The sequence below is a fragment of the Eretmochelys imbricata genome, chromosome 3 (genome assembly GCF_965152235.1).
Source record: "Eretmochelys imbricata isolate rEreImb1 chromosome 3, rEreImb1.hap1, whole genome shotgun sequence".
NCBI classification, from domain to species: domain Eukaryota; kingdom Metazoa; phylum Chordata; order Testudines; family Cheloniidae; genus Eretmochelys; species Eretmochelys imbricata.
This window is the reverse complement of record NC_135574.1, coordinates 66,666-84,156: the sequence shown is the minus strand read 5'-3', so window position 1 is coordinate 84,156 and position 17,491 is coordinate 66,666. Positions and strand designations below refer to the sequence as shown.

Genomic DNA, 17,491 nt, shown 5'->3' with positions numbered 1-17,491 from the left:
AGTTATCTTAGGTGTATGTACACAAATGCAAGAAACCTGGGAAAAAAGCAGGAAGAATTGGATGTCCTGGCACAATCCAGGAACTATGACATGATTGGAATAACAGAAACTTGGTGGGGCAGTTCACATGACTGGAGCACTGTCATGGATGGGTATAAACTGTTCAGGAAGGACAGGTATGCGAGGAAAGGTGGAGGAGTTGCATTGTATGTAAGAGAGCGGTATGATTGCTCAGAGCTCCAGTTTGAAACTGGAGAAAAGCCTGTTGAGTCTTTGGGTTAAGTTTAGAGGTGAGAGCAACAAGGGTGATGTTGTGGGTATGTGCTATAGATCACTGGATCAGAAGGATGAGGTAGACGAGGCTTTCTTCAGACAACTAACAGAAGTTTTCAGATCACAGGCCCTGGTTCTAATGGGGGACTTCAATCACCCTGATGTTTGCTGGGAGATCAATACAGCAATGCACAGACAATCCAGTACACTTTTGGAGAGTGTTGGAGACAACTTCCTGGTACAAGTGTTGGAGGAACCAACTAGGGGCTGTGCTCCTCTTGACCTGCTGCTTACAAACAGGGAAGAATTGGTAGGGGAAGTAGAAGTGGGTGGCAACCTAGGCAGCAGTGACCATGAGATGGTCGAGTTCAGGATCCTGACAAAAGGAAGAAAGGAGAGTAGCAAAATACAGACCCTGGACTTCAGAAAAGCAGACTTTGAATCCCTTAGGGAACTGATGGGCAGGATCCCCTGGGAAACTAATATGAGGGGGCAAGGAGTCCAGGAGAGCTGGCTGTATTTTAAAGAAGCCTTATTGAGGACACAGGAACAAACCATACCGAAGTGCAGAAAGAACAGCAAATATGGCAGGTGACCAGCATGGCTTAACAGTGAAATCTTCGGTGAGCTTAAACTCAAAAAGGCGTGGAAGTGGAAATTTGGACAGAAGAATAGGGAGGAGTATAAAAATATTGCTCGAGCATGCATGGGTGTAATCAGGAAGGCCAAGGCACAATTGGAGTTGCAGCTAGCAAGGGATGTGAAAGGTAACAAGAAGGGTTTCTACAAGTATGTTAGCAACCAGAAGAAGTTCAGGGAAAGTCTGGGATCCTTAATGAATGGGGGAGGCAACCTAGTGAGAGATGATGTGGAAAAAGCTGAAGTACTCAATGTTTTTTTTGCCTCGGTCTTCACAGACAAGGTCAGCACCCAGAGTGCTGCACTGGTCAACGCAGCATGGGGAGGAGGTGAGCAGTCCTTAGTGGTGAAAGAACAGGGTAAGGACTATTTAGAAAAACTGGACGTGCACAAGTCCATGGGTACAGATCTAATGCATCCAAGGGTGCTGAAGGAGTTGGCTGATGTGATTGCAGAGCCATTGGCCATTATCTTTGAAAATTCGTGGTGATCTGGGGAAGTCCTGGATGATCAAGTTGCAGTGGGGGAGGTTTAGGTTGGATATTAGGAAAAACTTTTTCACTAGAAGGGTGGTGAAACACTGGAATGTGTTGCCTAGGGAGGTGGTGGAATCTCCTTCCTTAGAAGTTTTTAAGGTCAGGCTTGACAAAGCCCTGGCTGGGATGATTTAATTGGGGATTGGTCCTGCTTTTGAGCAGGGGGTTGGACTAGATGACCTCCTGAGGTCCCTTCCAACCCTGATATTCTATGATTCTATGATTGTAAAAAGGCAAATATAGTGCCTATATTTAAAAAAGGGAAGAAAGAGAACCCGGGGAACTACAGACTGGTCAGCCTCACTTCAGTCCCTGGCAAAATCATGGAGCAGGTCCTCATGGAATCAATTCTGAAGCACTTGGAGGAGAGGAAGGTATCAGGAACAATCAACATGGATTCACCAAGGACAAGTCATGCCTGACTAACCTGATTGGCTCTGTGGGTATGGGGAAAGCGGTGGATGTGATATATCTTGACTTTAGCAAAGCTTTTGATGTGGTCTCCCACAGTATTCTTGCCAGCAAGTTAATGTACATGGCAGAGGGGCATTGCTGGCACACGATGGTATATATCACATTGGTAGATGTGCAGGTGAACGAGCTCCTGATGGCGTGGCTAATGTGATTAGGTCCTATGATGGTGTCACTTGAATAAATATGTGGACAGAGTTGGCATCGGGCTTTGTTGCAAGGATAGGTTCCTGGGTTAGTGTTTTTGTTCTGTGGTGTGTGGTTGCTGGTGAGTATTTGCTTCAGGTTGGGGGGCTGTCTGTAAGCAAGGACTGGTCTGTCTCCCAAGATCTGTGAGAGTGAGGGATCACTTTTCAGGATAGGTTGTAAATCTTTGATGATGTGCTGGAGAGGTTTTAGTTGGGGGCTGAAGGTGATGGCTAGTGGCGTTCTGTTATTTTCTTTGTTGGGCCTGTCCTGTAGTAGGTGACTTCTGGGTACTCTTCTGGCTCTGTCAATCTGTTTTTTTCACTTCAGCGGGTGGGTATTGTAGTTTTAAGAATGCTTGATAGAGATCACCTGCACATCTACCAATGTGCCAGCAATGCCCCTCTGCCATGTACATTGGCCAAACCAGACAGTCTCTATGCAAAAGAATAAATGGACACAAATCTGACATCAGGAATCATAACACTCAAAAACCGGTAGGAGAACACTTCAACCTCTTTGGCCACTCAGTAAAAGATTTAAGGGTGGCAATTTTGCAACAAAAAGCTTCAAAAACAGACTCCAAGGAGAAACTGCTGAGCTTGAATTAATATGCAAACTAGATACCATTAACTTGGGTTTGAATAGAGACTGGGAGTGGCTGGGTCATTACACATATTGAATCTATTTCCCTAAGTTAAATATCCTCACACCTTCTTGTCAACTGTCTAAATGAGCCATCTTGATTATCACTACAAAAGTTTTTTTCTCCTGCTGATAATAGCTCATCTTAACTAATTAGCCTCTTACAGTTTGTATGGAAACTTCCAACTTCTCTGTATGTATGTGTATATATATATAAAATCTTCTTACTATATGTTCCATTCTATCCATCCGATGAAGTGGGCTGTAGCCCACGAAAGCTTATGCTCTAATAAATTTGTTAGTTTCTAAGGTGCCACAAGTCAGGTCAGGCTTGACAAAGCCCTGGCTGGGATGATTTAATTGGGGATTGGTCCTGCTTTGAGCAGGGGGTTGGACTAGATGACCTCCTGAGGTCCCTTCCAACCCTGATATTCTATTATTCTATATTCTAAGTACTCCTGTTCATTTTAGTCATGGGGATTTTTAGTAAAAGTCATGGATAGGTCACGGGCAGTAAACAAAAATTCACTACCTGTGACCCGTCCATGACTTGTACTATATACCCCTAACTAAAACTTGGGCCGGGGGGCTGCCGGGACCCCTACCAGTGCTGGGGAGGAGAGGGCGGGCGTCGTTGTGTGGCCTGGGACCTCTGCTGGTGCTGGGAGTGGGAGGGTTGGCAGGGCTGGCAGGTTCCAAACCCGGCTCCACGTGTCCCTGCAGCTCCTAGGGGTGGGGGAGGGAAGGCCAAGGGGGGCTCTGTGCACTGCCCGTGTCCTGGAACTGCAGTCAATGGGAGTTGCGGGGGCAGCGCCTGTGGGTGGGGGCAGCATGTTGAGCCTCCTGGCCCCTTCCCCTAGGAGCTGTAGGGACATGGCAGCCACTTCGGGGGAGCCCTCTGAGGTAAGTGCCACCCCACACCCCAACCCACTGCCCCAGCAGCAGCCAGTGCAGCTGGCCCAGGGCTGCCTGATCTGCTTCGGCAACCCCAGAGCCAGCCGCACCAGCCACTGCAGAAATCACAGAGGTCACGGAAAGTCACGGAATCAATGACCTCCATGACAGACACACAGCCTTATCTAAAATAATTCCTACAACTTAACTTTTGTTTCCATATTTCTTAACATGTTCTTCTAGAGGTGAGAGAATTGAAACTGACCAATTGTCCCCTATACTTAGAATCATAGAATCATAGAATATCAGGGTTGGAAGGGACCTCAGGAGGTCATCTAGTCCAACCCCCTGCTCAAAGCAGGACCAATCCCCAACTAAATCATCCCAGCCAGGGCTCTGTTAAGCTTGACCTTAAAAACTTCTAAGGAAGGAGATTCCACCACCTCCCTAGGTAACGTATTCCAGTGTTTCACCACCCTCCTAGTAAAAAAGTTTTTCCTAATATCCAACCTAAACTTCCCCCACTGCAACTTGAGACCATTACTCCTCGTTCTGTCATCTGCTACCACTGAGAACAGTCTAGAGCCATCCTCTTTGGAACCCCTTTCAGGTAGTTGAAAGCAGCTATCAAATCCCCCCTCATTCTTCTCTTCCGCAGACTAAACAATCCCAGTTCCCTCAGCCTCTCCTCATAGGTCATGTGTTCCAGTCCCCTAATCATTTTTGTTGCCCTCTGCTGGACTCTTTCCAATTTTTCCACATCCTTCTTGTAGTGTGGGGCCCAAAACTGGACACAGTATTCCAGATGAGGCCTCACCAATGTCGAATAAAGGGGAACGATCACGTCCCTCGATCTGCTGGCAATGCATCCCCAACTTATACATCCCCAAATGCCATTGGCCTTTTTGGCAACAACGGCACATTGTTGACTCATATCCAGCTTCCCGTCCACTGTAACCCCTAGGTCCTTTTCTGCAGAACTGCTGCCTAGCCATTCGGTCCCTAATCTGTAGCGGTGCATGGGATTCTTCTGTCCTAAGTGCCGGACTCTGCATTTGTCCTTGTTGAACCTCATCAGATTTCTTTTGGCCCAATCCTCTAATTTGTCTAGGGCCCTACTTGCATGAATCCATGAGCATAGCCACTGAAAGAAGGAACTTGAGCCAGCGGTAGCTGATATTTGTTACACATCATCAATAAAAGGATGGATAATAAGACAGAAAATATCATATTGCATCTATATAAATCCATGGTACGCCCACACCTTGAATACAGTGTGCAGATGTGGTCGCCCCACCTCAAAAAAGATATACTGAAATTGGAAAAGGTTCAGAAAAGGGCAACAAAAATGATTAGGGGTATAGAACGGCTTCAGTATGAGGAGAGATTAATAAGACTGGGACTTTTCAGCTTGGAAAAGAGGCGACTAAGGGGGTATGATAGAGGTCTATAAAATCATGAGTGGTATAGAGAAAGTAAATAAGGAAGTGTTATTTACTCCTTCTCATAATATAAGAACAAGGGGCCACCAAATGAAAATAGGTAGCAGGTTTAAAACAAACACAAAAAAGTATTTTTTCATGCAATGGACTGTCAACCTCTGGAACTCCTTGCCAGAGGGTGTTGTGAAGGCCAGTACTATAACGGGGTTCAAAAGGGAGCTAGATAGGTCCATCAATGGCTATTAGCTAGGATGGGCAGGAATGGTGTCCCTAGCCTCTGTCTGCCAGAAGCTAAGATTGGGTGACAGGGCATGGATCAGTTGATGATAACCTGTCTGTTCATTCCCTTTGGGGCACCTGCCATTGGCCACTGTCAGAGGATAGGATATTGGGCTTGATGGACCTTTGGTCTGACCCAGTATGGCCGTTCTTATGCACAAGTAATCAAAAGAGGCCAGTCTATTTTTGTGTGTTATATTTTTAATTTTTGTTTATCCTTTTTCTATCCAAATTGTCTTTAGCATGGAGTTGGCCTTGATCCTGAGGTGCGGGTTATCCCAGAGAGGTAGGAGAAGAGAATTAGTGAGATCAGATGCTGTAATCATCTTAATGCATTGCAAGATGCCCCACGTAGATGCAAGATTGGATTTTTCTTTGAGTGTGGGAAGCCTCTTAAGGTGTATATAAAAGATGAGAGAGAACCAAATTGCATAGCTAGGCTTTTTTTCAGTGTCAAACAAAGTTGATGTGTATAAAGAGCTACTGGAGGGGAAACACCATATAAATTGCATGGTAAGCCTATTTATTGGAGAAGAGAGCAAGGAAGAGAACTTGAAAGGCAATAGGCTAATGATAAATATAAATACAAAATGTAAATATGAAAAATACAATAATATATAAAACAAATCACTCATAGTATATCAAATGCCCTGCACAAGTGAATTGCTAGTGCAATTTAAGATTTAGGTTATAGTCTGTTTTACATGTCAGGAGTGCTGACTGTTCCAAGGGATTAGTGGTTATTGTAACATAATCCATCCACCAAATCTGGTGAAGAGAATCTGCCTGGCAATACAAGTTGTGATGATTAGTGTAGATAATACTTCAGTCTGTAGATGGCGCGTATACCTCAGCTTAGTGTCAACTATTACTCTGTGCATTGCAGTGCTACAGAATTGTCTTTACTGTTTGGTTTGTGGCAAATTGCCAGCACTACTATGATGGGTCTCGTGCTTTCTCTTCTTGGGGGCGGGGGGTGTCAGGGCACTGTTTCTTGCCCCTGAACTGGGGTATTATCTGCCCCACTAGTGTCCTAGAGGAGGGGAGTGGAGAGGGAGGGACCTAGGTCCGCCCTCTACTCCGGGTCCCAGCCCAGGGGCCCTAGGGATAGTGATAAATTGCTTGAACTAGTGGTTCCTTCCCCTGGGCTACTTCCCTCTCCTGCCCTTCAGCTTATGGGGCTTCCTGCCCTCCCTCTGCACAAACCAGGTGTCCCTTTACCTAGGGTCTTGGTCTTCTTAGCCCACCGCAGCACTTTTCCAAACTCTCCTCTCCTTCCCTCCAAACTACTCTCTGCTCCAACGCCAATCCACTCTGCTTCAACTCCTCCAAACTGCTCTCTGCTCCAACGCCAATCCACTCTGCTTCAACTCCTCCAAACTGCTCTCTGCTCCAACGCCAATCCACTCTGCTTCAACTCCTCCAAACTGCTCTCTGCTCCAATGCCAATCCACTCTGCTTCAACTTCTCCAAACTGCCCTCTGCTCTAACGCTAATCCACTCTGCTTCAACTCCTCTTCTTGTCTGATTGAAGCAGGGAGTTTTTATCATGTGACTGGCTTCAGGTTCTTTAATTAATTTATAGCAAACTTTCTTCTCTATACAGGGAATAAGACTCTCTTCTAACACTCTCCTGCTACCCTCTGGCCTGGGCTTTCCTTGCTTTTTGCCCCTGCTTTAGTTCCCGCCCTGACTGGGCCAGATGCTTTTTTCTTCTTTTTTTTTTTTTTTTTTTTTTTCTGTTTTTTTTTTTTTGCTGCCGTTCGAGTGCTGGTCAGCTGCCAGCTTGCCTGCCAGCCCCCCCACGCCTGCCCTCAGACGCTGCTATTGCTTCAGCTGCAACCTCTGGAGGAGGGGGGAGGACTGCCGACCCGCTCCCCGGAGGAGGGGAGTGGACGCCCCCAGACCCAACCGTTTTGCTATTTGTTTGTGGACCCGCAATTAATCATTTTCTTATCTTTGCTTGGCATTTTTGGAATGCTCCACAAAGACCGGGAGAGAAGACAGCTGACAGAGACATCGCCCAGGGAAGCTACAAATCATCGTGGAGGGGGCCGTAAGACTGAGTAACTTTTGAACTGTACTCTCGTGTGGGGGGAGTTTGACTGTGTCTTAACTGCGTTTGTAGGGGCACAGGGGGTGTGGCACGAAGCTGCCCCCCGATCCATCGGTGCCCCCCCAACACTACTGCAACCGTCACGGCCCCCCGCCGTCCGTTCCTGCTGGCAACCTGCCATCTGCCTCTAGCCTCAACTGCTTGCTTTGAATTCCATCATCCGGACCAGACACAACAGCCGACCAAACGAGACTCTTTGGAAAATGCGCGTGGGTCCGTGTTCCCCCCGGACTGCCCACCCCACAGTTTGCCCCTACTACCTGACCCCAACTCCTGTTTCCTTCCCTGTCCAATCCGACCCATTTGCCCCCCCCCCTCCCCCGCCTGCAGCCCAACAGGGAGAAGTGGTTAATCTGCTTCCCCCTCCCCCCTCCTCCTTCTGGTGTCTCCCCGTCTCTCCCTGCTCACGATGGCAGGGAATGAGAGGGGTGAGGCCCCTCTAACAACCTCAGTTGCCCCTCCTCCACCTACCCCCCTGCCCAACCCCCAAGCCCCCCTCCCCACCACTGCTGCCAAAACACCTGCCACCGCCCCCACTGGGGCATTGGCAGCCGGAGGCACCGGGGCGACTATTACCACTGCTACGCCCACCGCCCCCCCCCAGATTCTAGGAAAGCCCCCCCAGTTAGCCGGAAAGGCCAGGGTGTGAAGAAGAGGAAGGGCCCCGCCACAACCACCAAGCCCTCCATGGCAGAGGCTGACCCACTGCTGTGGCCTCATCATCGACCATGGCGTCCCTCCCCGTTGTTCCCTCCACCAGCTCTGTGAGCGTCCCTCCCCGGCCCCCAGGGCGTATGCCCGGGCAGTGGCAGCTGCCCCCCCCACCTGCCGCCTCGTCATCTCGCCCACCCACCGCCTCCACTACCATCAATAGAGGCCGAGGCCCCTTTCCCACCATGACCAGGAAGCATGGCGTCCGTTGCCTCCTGGGGCCCACCTCGCCCCACATGGAGACATACGTGCAGGCGTTGGCGAGGGTGGTAGGACCCACGGCTATTGTGGCGGCCTCCAAAATGTATGGGAAGGTCGTCTTTTTCTTAGCATCGGAGGCTGCTGCCCAGGAGGTGGTGGAGAAGGGCCTGGCGGTGGGGTGTTTGTCCCCCTGGAGCCGCTAGAAGACCTGGACGTCCGCCTAGTCCTGACCTCTGTCCCTCCTTTTCTAACCAATGCCGCCCTGTTACCCACTCTCTCCACCCTGGGGAAACCCGTTTCTGTCATCAGCCCTCTCCCGTTGGGCTGCAAGGACCCCACCCTCCGTCACGTCCTTTCATTCCGCCGGCAAGTGCAGCTTCTACCGCCGGCGGCAGCATGTGCCGGAGAGGCGCTCGAGGGGTCCTTCCTAGTCCCCTACCAGGGAGCCTGCTATCGGGTCTGCTATTCCACAGGAGAGGCCCGGTGCTATCTCTGCCGATCAGCGGGGCATGTCCAAAGAGACTGCCCCTTGGCCCGGCAGGGAGGGGCACCTGAGACCCCTGAGACCCGGCAGAACATCGGCTTCGTCATTGCCGGCGCCCCTGGCTGCCCGACATCTGAAACCACCTCTCTTCCTGCTTGATCCACTGCTGCTCCTGCCCGGGCCCAAGAGACAGCTCCCCTACAATGCCCAGACGAGCGAGGGAGCCCCGCCCTTGCTGTTAACAATCCAGCAGAGCCTATGGAGGAGGGTGCAGCAAAGATATTACCGGGCATAGGAGAGGGCCTGCCCCAAGGAGAACCGCCTCCCCTTCATGTTGCCTCACCATTACCCCCCCGAGCCTCTGAACCATCGCCTCTGCCCCCCGACATGACCCCTGCTAACCAGTCCCCAGACGATGCTATGGAGGGCTGGACCCTAGTCCAGGGAAAGCGAGGCAAGCAGAAGGCTCGAGCTCTGCTGCACCCATCCGATGCGGAGGCCCCCCGGAAGACCAGGAAGGGAGGCACTGACACTGAGCCTTCCGCTATGCCCACGAGAGAGATCCATCCGCCGGTGGCAGGAGGGGAAGACAAAATAGCACTGGAAGGTAGAATCTCCCCTCCACAGGAGACCCTCCCCTCCGAGACCCCTACGAAGCCCCTTCTGCCCGAATATCACCCAAACCCCTTGCGAACCCCCAAGCGACCGTTGTAGCGGGCGCCAGAGGGGAGTCCCCCGGGGTGGCAGAAGACGATCTTTCCTCCATATATGAGGAGATCGAGGCCCTAGGTTTGACCCCGGTCACCCAGGGAGAGAATGACCTACTGCCGGCTGGCCTCGATCTGGGCAACTTTACCCCAGTCCCCCTTTCCCCATGCTCCCTCCCCCTAACTGCCTTCCTGGGCGAGCACCCTGCAGAAGGTGGTCCACCACCTGAAGCCATGGCTGCCAAATCCACCACAGAGGCTGTGCCTAGCATCACTGGGAGCCCCCTCCCCACCCCCTTAACCCTCAAATCTGTTCAGGAGGCACCACCTCTCAGCTGCTTGCCTCCCGAAGCCCAGAGCCTCTGCCCCCGCCCCCACCCCCACCCTGTCCCTGCCCAGTCCACCTCCTCCTGAAATGCTATTGCCGCCCCTGGGGTTGTTTCTTTCCCGGTTTTTGCGGATCCCCCCCAAGGAGCAGCCTTTGCATTTTCCTGCCGCGACCCTTAGGAGCTGCAGTTTTCCCTCCGCCATCCTCTTCTAACCCAAGGCTTGAGACGGACCTAATAACTTTAGCCTGTCAGACGCCCCGTCGGTGGTCTGCACCCTGCCTGCCTGCCTCAGCAGACCACGAGGTTGCACCAAGAGCCCCACCAGGGAATAACCCGGAAATCGCAACCCCACCGCCCCATGAGCTGCGAAAAGCGTTGCGACAGTTTTTTAGAAGACATCCGTGGCTCCCGCAACAGGGTACAGCTAGCTCTCCAGCTATGTGGGGACTTTGATCACATCCTCCAGGCCACAAGGGCCCTTATAAAGGAGGGTAAAGGGAAAGGAAGGCACGGTGCCACGGCCTACGGGCGGGCCCGCAGCTTCCGTGACGATTTACTCATTTACAGGATGGGTCACGGATTGTTGCATGACCCGCTGGGGGCTGCGAACACCCCCGCCAACAAGGAACCCCCACCCCCCCCAGCCCTCCGCATGACGCCCCTCATTATTGCAACTTTGAACACCAGGGGCTGTAGGATGGCTCTCCGCAAGTCCCAGGTGCTCTCTTACCTTCGGGAAGGGGGGTACTCTGTGGTTTTTCTGCAGGAGACCCATATGGATCCGACCGCCGAGGACAGCTGGTGGCTGGAGTGGGGGGACGGGGTCTACTTCAGCCACTTCACGATTCGACAAGCTGGAGTGGCGACCCTGTTCTCCCCCAATCTATGGCCCGAGGTGCTAGGGGTCACTGAGGCCGTGCCAGGCCACCTGCTGCATCTCTGAGTCTGTATGGAGGGGCTCGTGGTCAACCTTGTTAACATCTATGCCCCGACAACGAGCCCGAAGCGGCCGCAATTCTATCAGCGGGTGTCCAACTTCCTCGGCACCTTAGATTCTCATGAGTGCTTAGTCCTGGGAGGGGACTTTAACACCACCCTCGAGGAACAGGCCCGCTCAGGGGCCAAGCTGAGCCCGGCCGCTGCGAACATTCTCCGAGAAATAGTCAAACATCACTCCCTAGTGGACGTCTGGTGTGACCACCACCCAGATGACACTTCCACGTTCACCTATGTCCGGGTGGAGGCCCATCGGTCACACCACTCTAGGTTGGACCGTATTTATTTATCCCGTTTCCATCTTTCACAGGCCCACTCCTCCAACATTCGGCCGGCCCCATTCTCTGACCATCATCTAGCCACCATAACAGCCTCCCTCCGTGCAGAGAGGCCGGGACCGGCCTATTGGCACTTTAACAACAGCCTGTTGGAGGATGGGGGCTTTGTGACGTCCTTCCAGGAGTTTTGGCTGGCCTGGCGAGAGCAGCGGCACGTCTTTCCCTCGGCGTGGTGATGGTGGAATGGAGGGAAGGTGCGCGCCAAGCTCTTCTGCCGTGACTACACCTGGGGCACCAGCCGACAGAGAAATGCAGCGATAGAGCAGTTGGAACGGGATGTCTTAGAGATGGAGAGGCATCTGGCCGCCAGCCCCGAGGACCCGTTCCTCTGCGGAGTGTGCCGGGACAAGCGGGAGGAGCTCCAGGCCCTTGAGGACCATCGGGCCCGAGATGCCTTTGTTCGATCCCGCATCCGCCTCCTTCGGGAGATGGATCGCGGCTCCCGTTTCTTCTACGCCCTGGAGAAAATGAGGGGGGCCAAGAAACACGTCATCTGCCTTCTAGCAGAAGACGGCACCCCCCTCACGGATCCGGTGGAGATGTGTGGGAGGGCCCGTGACTTCTACACAAGCCTTTTCTCCCTGGATCCGACTGATCCTGGCGCTTGCAGGGTGCTCTGGGAGGAACTCCCCATGGTTAGTGTGGGCTACCGAGACCGACTAGAGCTGCCTCTCACCCTGGCCAAGTTCTCGGAAGCCCTCCGTCGCATGCCCACCAATAAATCTCCAGGCATGGACGGGCTGACCATGGAGTTCTACCGCGCATTCTGGGACATTCTTGGCCCAGACCTAGCCACTGTCTGGGCTGAGTCTTTGCAGGGCGGGGTCCTCCCTCTTTCATGTAGGCGAGCGGTGCTCGCCTTGTTGCCGAAGAAGGGGGACCTCCACGAATTACGAAATTGGTGTCCCGTCTTGCTCCTTAGCACGGATTACAAAATCGTAGCGAAAGCAATCTCGCTGCGGCTAGGGTCCATGATGGCCGACGTGATCCACCCAGACCAGACCTGTACTGTCCCGGGTCACAGCATTTTTGACAACCTATTTCTAGTCTGAGATCTTTTGGAACTCAGGCGTAGAGACAGTATGTCGTTCGCCCTCCTGTCTCTTGATCAGGAGAAGGCGTTCAATAGAGTGGACGATGGGTACCTCCTGGGCACTCTGCAGGCGTTTGGATTCGGACCTCAGTTTGTGAGTTTTCTCCAGGTGCTGTACACTTCCGCAGAGTGTCTGGTTAGGCTCAACTGGACCCTGACCGAACCGGTCAGCTTCGGGCGAGGAGTACGGCAGGGGTGCCCCCTCTCGGGCCAGCTGTACGCTCTGGCGATCGAGCCCTTCCTCTGTCTCCTCTGCAGGAGGTTGACGGGGTTGGTGCTGCGGGAGCCAGAGCTGCGGCTGGTCCTGTCGGCGTACACTGATGACGTGCTCCTTGTGGTCCAGGACCCAGGCGACTTGGCACGGGTGGAGGCTTGCCAGGCCATCTATTCGGCAGCCTCCTCCGCCCAAGCCAACTGGGTCAAGAGCTCTGGCTTGGCGGTGGGGGACTGGCGGCAGGTGAGCTCCCTCCCACCTGCGCTTCAGACCATCCGGTGGAGCGCGGATCCACTGCTCTACCTAGGCGTTTACCTTTCTGCCACGCACCCTTCTCCGCTGGAGAACTGGCAAAATTTAGAAGGCGGGGTGATAGAGCGGCTCCGGAAATGGACGAGGCTACTCCGATGTCTCTCCCTCCGAGGGAGAGCACTGGTGCTTAACTAACTAGTCCTGTCCGCGCTCTGGTACCGGCTCAACATCCTGGTCCCAGCCCCGGGTTTCCTGACCGACCTCTGGACATCGATTCTAGAGTTCTTTTCGTCAGGAATGCACTGGGCCCCTGTTGGGGTTCTTCATCTACCCCTGAAGGAAGGAGGGCAGGGCCTGAAGTGTCTGCACACTCAGGTCTGTGTCTTCCACCTCCAGACCCTGCAGAGGCTCCTTTATAGTGCAGGTAGTTCAACATGGAGCATATTGGCGCACGCCTTCCTGCGCCGCTTCCAAGGGCTCCGATACGACCGGCAGCTCTTTTATCTCTGTCCGAGAGGTTTTCCGCAAGACCTCTCCGGGCTGCCGGTCTTCTACCAGGACCTCCTCCGGACCTGGAAACTGCTTTCATCGACCAGGTCCGTGGCGGCCACCGTGGGAGCAGATCTCCTCGCGGAGCCCCTGCTACACAACCCCCAGCTCCGTGTGCAGGCAGCGGAGTCCTGTTCGGTGCGCCAGAGTTTGGTCCTGGCGGAAGTCACGAGAATCGGAGACCTCCTGGACTATGACTGGGGAGACTGCCTGGATCCCCTGACGCTCACTGGGCGCATGGGGCTCTCCAGACCTCGTACCCCCCGGCGCTTACTTCAGGAGGTGAAGGCCGCCTTGACGCCCGCTGCTCGGGCTTATCTCAACCAAGCCCTGCGTGAGGGCGCACCCCGCCCACCCTCTACCCCAGGCCCACCGGATCTTTCAATTGGGCCCCTACCCCGTACCTGCTTTCTAGTACCAGGCATTCAATGAGCCCTTTCAATAGCTAATGGGAGCAGCTGGGGTCCAATTTAAGTAGGTCAGGGGAAGCTTCTGAAGAAAGATGATAATATCCATCCTCTCAAAGCCCTCAGCAGTGCCCAAGTGGCAAAAGTTGTTTTTTCAAGATCTGTTTTTTAAATTACCCTGATTTTCTTCCAGTTTGTCTAATCTGAGCTTTAAGGAGTCAGTTTCTTCTTTAATTTCACTGTTTCAATGTTAGTCTTTTGTAGCTCATTTTCCAAATGAACCATTCAGGATTTTACATTACATATATCTTTAGAGAGGCCATGAATATCTTTCAATATTTAATCTAGTCAGTCTGTGAGGAATTCTTTCAGTGCTGCAATATCCTGGGTTAGGTTCTGCTGTGGCCTTGCATTCTCCCACTTCAGCTGCTCAGATGATTCAGGCTTAGGTCTTTTGTTGCCCCTCATTTTGTCATTGGAATCCATAGTCAACAGTTTGAAGTTTATCCAGGGGTTTAATTTAAACTTTTATGACAGAAAATTATTGGCAGTGGGCTAGGAAAGTAATTATTAGAGATGACTTGATATATGGGGAGTGAGAAGTCTGGGACTAGGCAGCCATCTTCCTCCCCCTCTTCCCCCCTCCCAAATGGGTGAATTTAAACCACTGATAGTTAAAAAAAAATTGCAAAGAATTTGAAGAAGTTCTAGGTGCTGCCAAGGACTTAAATGAGGCTTTCCCATATATTTTTGAAATGTCGGTAGTGGTCTTGTTGTTTCGAGCATCAACTGCAACATGTGAGAAATCCTTTTCTTATTTGAAAATAATTTTATCACACCTGAGGATGAGCATGACCCATGAAAGAAAGAGAAACAATTCTCCTGTCATATGAAAGTGATCTGACTTGAAAACTGAACCTTGCATGTCTTTGTGGAGGAATGAAGGCACTATTATCCAAGAAGACTTAAACTTTAGTGTCATGAACAGGCTTTACGTCACACAGCACTTTCATGTTCAGATCTATACTTTTATATTTCTGAATCTTTGAATTTTTGTGCATGCTTGAATATTTGCTATGCTGAACGATCACATAAACATGCATTTTATTTCTTCTTATTTCATAAAAATAGTTTTAAAAAGCTTCTGATTGAACCTGCGTTTTTCACTAAGTACATGAACTTATGAAGGCAAACCTCAGTCTGCCTCCCCGAGTCAATGTCCTAGCTACAGGGAATGGCACCAAGTCTCAGAGCCTGGGTCACTGGGTTTCTAGGGCTTGGGCTGGAGGGCTAAAATGTAGATGTCTGGGCTTGGGCTGTAGCCCATGCTCTGAGACTCTACCCCCTTGCTGGGTGTCAGATCTCAGACTCCTGCCTGAGCCCGAACATCTACACTGCAGTTTTATAGCCCGCACGACCAAGCCCCATAAACCTGAGTCATCTGACCTGGGCCAGCTGTGGCCATGCTGTAGGTCTTTTATCACAGTGTAGACATACCCTAAAGGGATTAGCTTCCCCACAGGATAGATGAGGAGGATGCTGCTTGTGCAGCACTATGGGGATTAGCAAACTGTATGCAAATTGAGTGTTTAATAGAGTTAACCCTGTCCTTTCCCTTTAGCTTATCACAGGCCAGACAGGAGTGTGGAGTTCCGGTCTGCCTTTTACTCTCCTCTCTGCAGCTCAGCAACCAACAGCATCTACATCCACAGCTTTCTGGAGCATCTGAATAGGCTAGTGAGGAACCTCAGCTGTGAGGTCTTTGAAAAATACACTGAGTGCATCTGGCCCTCGCAGGAAAGGAACCACTCTGAAGTGCGGATGACTGTGCTGAGTAAGAGCAGAGCTTGTTACTAATCCTTAATGTGTTTACGGATAGGAAATTACACCCATGACCTTGCTGGCCCTTCTCATCACCATTGCCTCTGGACATGTATTTAATCACAGTTTGCATTTCCAAGCTTCCTTCAGACAGCCAAAGCCCCTCACCAAAGGTGACATGAATAAGGTGGTGGAAGCCCAAGATCAGACTACAAACCAGGCTTCAAGCTGCTGCAATACTGATCAGGTAACAAAATAACACAAGGGCCCCTTTCCTCTTGCAGTGGCATAAGTCAGGTGTAACTCTGCTGACATCAAGAGAGTTATGACTGGGTAAGCAAGAAGAGAGTTTGGCCCAAACAGTTTATGTCGTCAACTTACTAAACTAGCATTTATTGGAGAAGCCTGGGTTACAGCATCTGGCGAAGGCTGACTTCAGGATTGCAGCTGTCTGCAGGAGGCTCGGAAATGTCTGGGAATTATACATTCAGACATTGCATATTGTTTTCAGACGGGAGCATGCTACTTTCTTCCCCCTTAAACCCAGTACTGTTGAATATGGATGCAAGTAACAGGTTTATTTGTCTTGTTTCTGAGAGAAAAGTCAATTCCCAGTGTCCAGGATGGAATCAAGGCGAGAACCCAGAGCCAAGCCTGAATTCAGAGACATACTGAGGCATACAGATGCTTCTCAGAAATGACAGCAACTTCTTTGTAGCTATGCTTTGTGGATTGTGTACAGTGTCTGGAATGATCTGGACATCAGTAGCCATTTACAGTTGCGAAATGCTAACATACAAGGATGGATGGATAAATACTATGAGACAGTGCAGGAGCTGTCAGTGACCGTGTTTGCTTTGTTATTTCACCACAGTGTTTCCTTATGGAGTCATGTGGGAAATTCATTGCCCGCCAGAAAGCATGAGCAAAAACTGTGAACAAGACATCAAGGATCGCTCTAAAGAGGTGATGTATCTGCTGTAATTGGTACCAGATTCCAAATCAGTATCAGAGTCCTAGCTCAGAAAGCAAAATTGTCTACTTAACTGACTAAACACACTATAGAGGAATTACAGATCATTATGGCTGGAAAGCTGGGGCAGTGTCCCAGGTTGCTGATCGTTCACAGATTCCAAGGCAAGAAGGAGCCATTGTGATCATCTAGTCTGACTTTCTGTAAAGAAAGGCCAGAGAAATCCCCAAAATAATTCCGAGAGCATATCTTGCAGAAAATGTTCCAGTCTTGATCTAAAAATTGTCAATAACGGAGACTCCTTCATGATCGTTGGTAAATTGTTTCAATGGTTAATTATCCTCAATTGTAAAAAGTGTATGCCTTATTTCCAATGTGAATTTGTCTAGTGTCATCTTCCAGCCATTGGATCGTGTTAGATATTTCTCTGCTAGTCTGAAAAGTGCATTGTGAAATGTGTAAATGGTTTTAGACTGTAATCAAGTCACCCCTTAACTTTTTCTTTGTTAAGCTAAATAGATTGACCTCTTTAAGCCTATCATTATGAGGCATGTTATATAATCCTTTATTCATTCTCATGGCTCTTTTCTGAACCCTCTCCAATTTATCAACCTCCTTCTCGAATTGTGGGCACCAGAACTAGACACAGGATACAGAGGTAAAATAACCTTCCTCCACTACTCAAAATCTCCCTGTTTATACATCCTATGATTGCATTAGCTCTTTTGGCCCCAGCGTCACACTGGGAGCTCATGTTCAGCTGATGGTCCACCATGACCCCCAAATCTTTCTCAGTCACTGAGTTCCCCATCTTGTAAGTATGCTCTACTTCTTTGTTCCTATCACCTTATCTGGAGGTGAACACTTTTCACAAAACAATCAATCTGTATCTGACATATCAGTCCTCAAAGGAAATCTGCACAAGACTTTCAAAA

General features: G+C 50.7%; 1 protein-coding gene across 1 annotated transcript in view; it reads left to right on the top strand.

The window, feature by feature from the left end:
• Positions 1-15,491, top strand: part of GPN1 (GPN-loop GTPase 1) — a 127,517-nt gene extending 112,026 nt beyond the window's left edge. The window contains exon 17 of the mRNA XM_077812222.1: positions 15,384-15,491. Coding sequence (XP_077668348.1) covers positions 15,384-15,491 — 108 coding nt within the window. The remainder of the gene's footprint in view (positions 1-15,383) is intronic.
• The last annotated feature ends 2,000 nt before the right edge of the window (positions 15,492-17,491 follow it).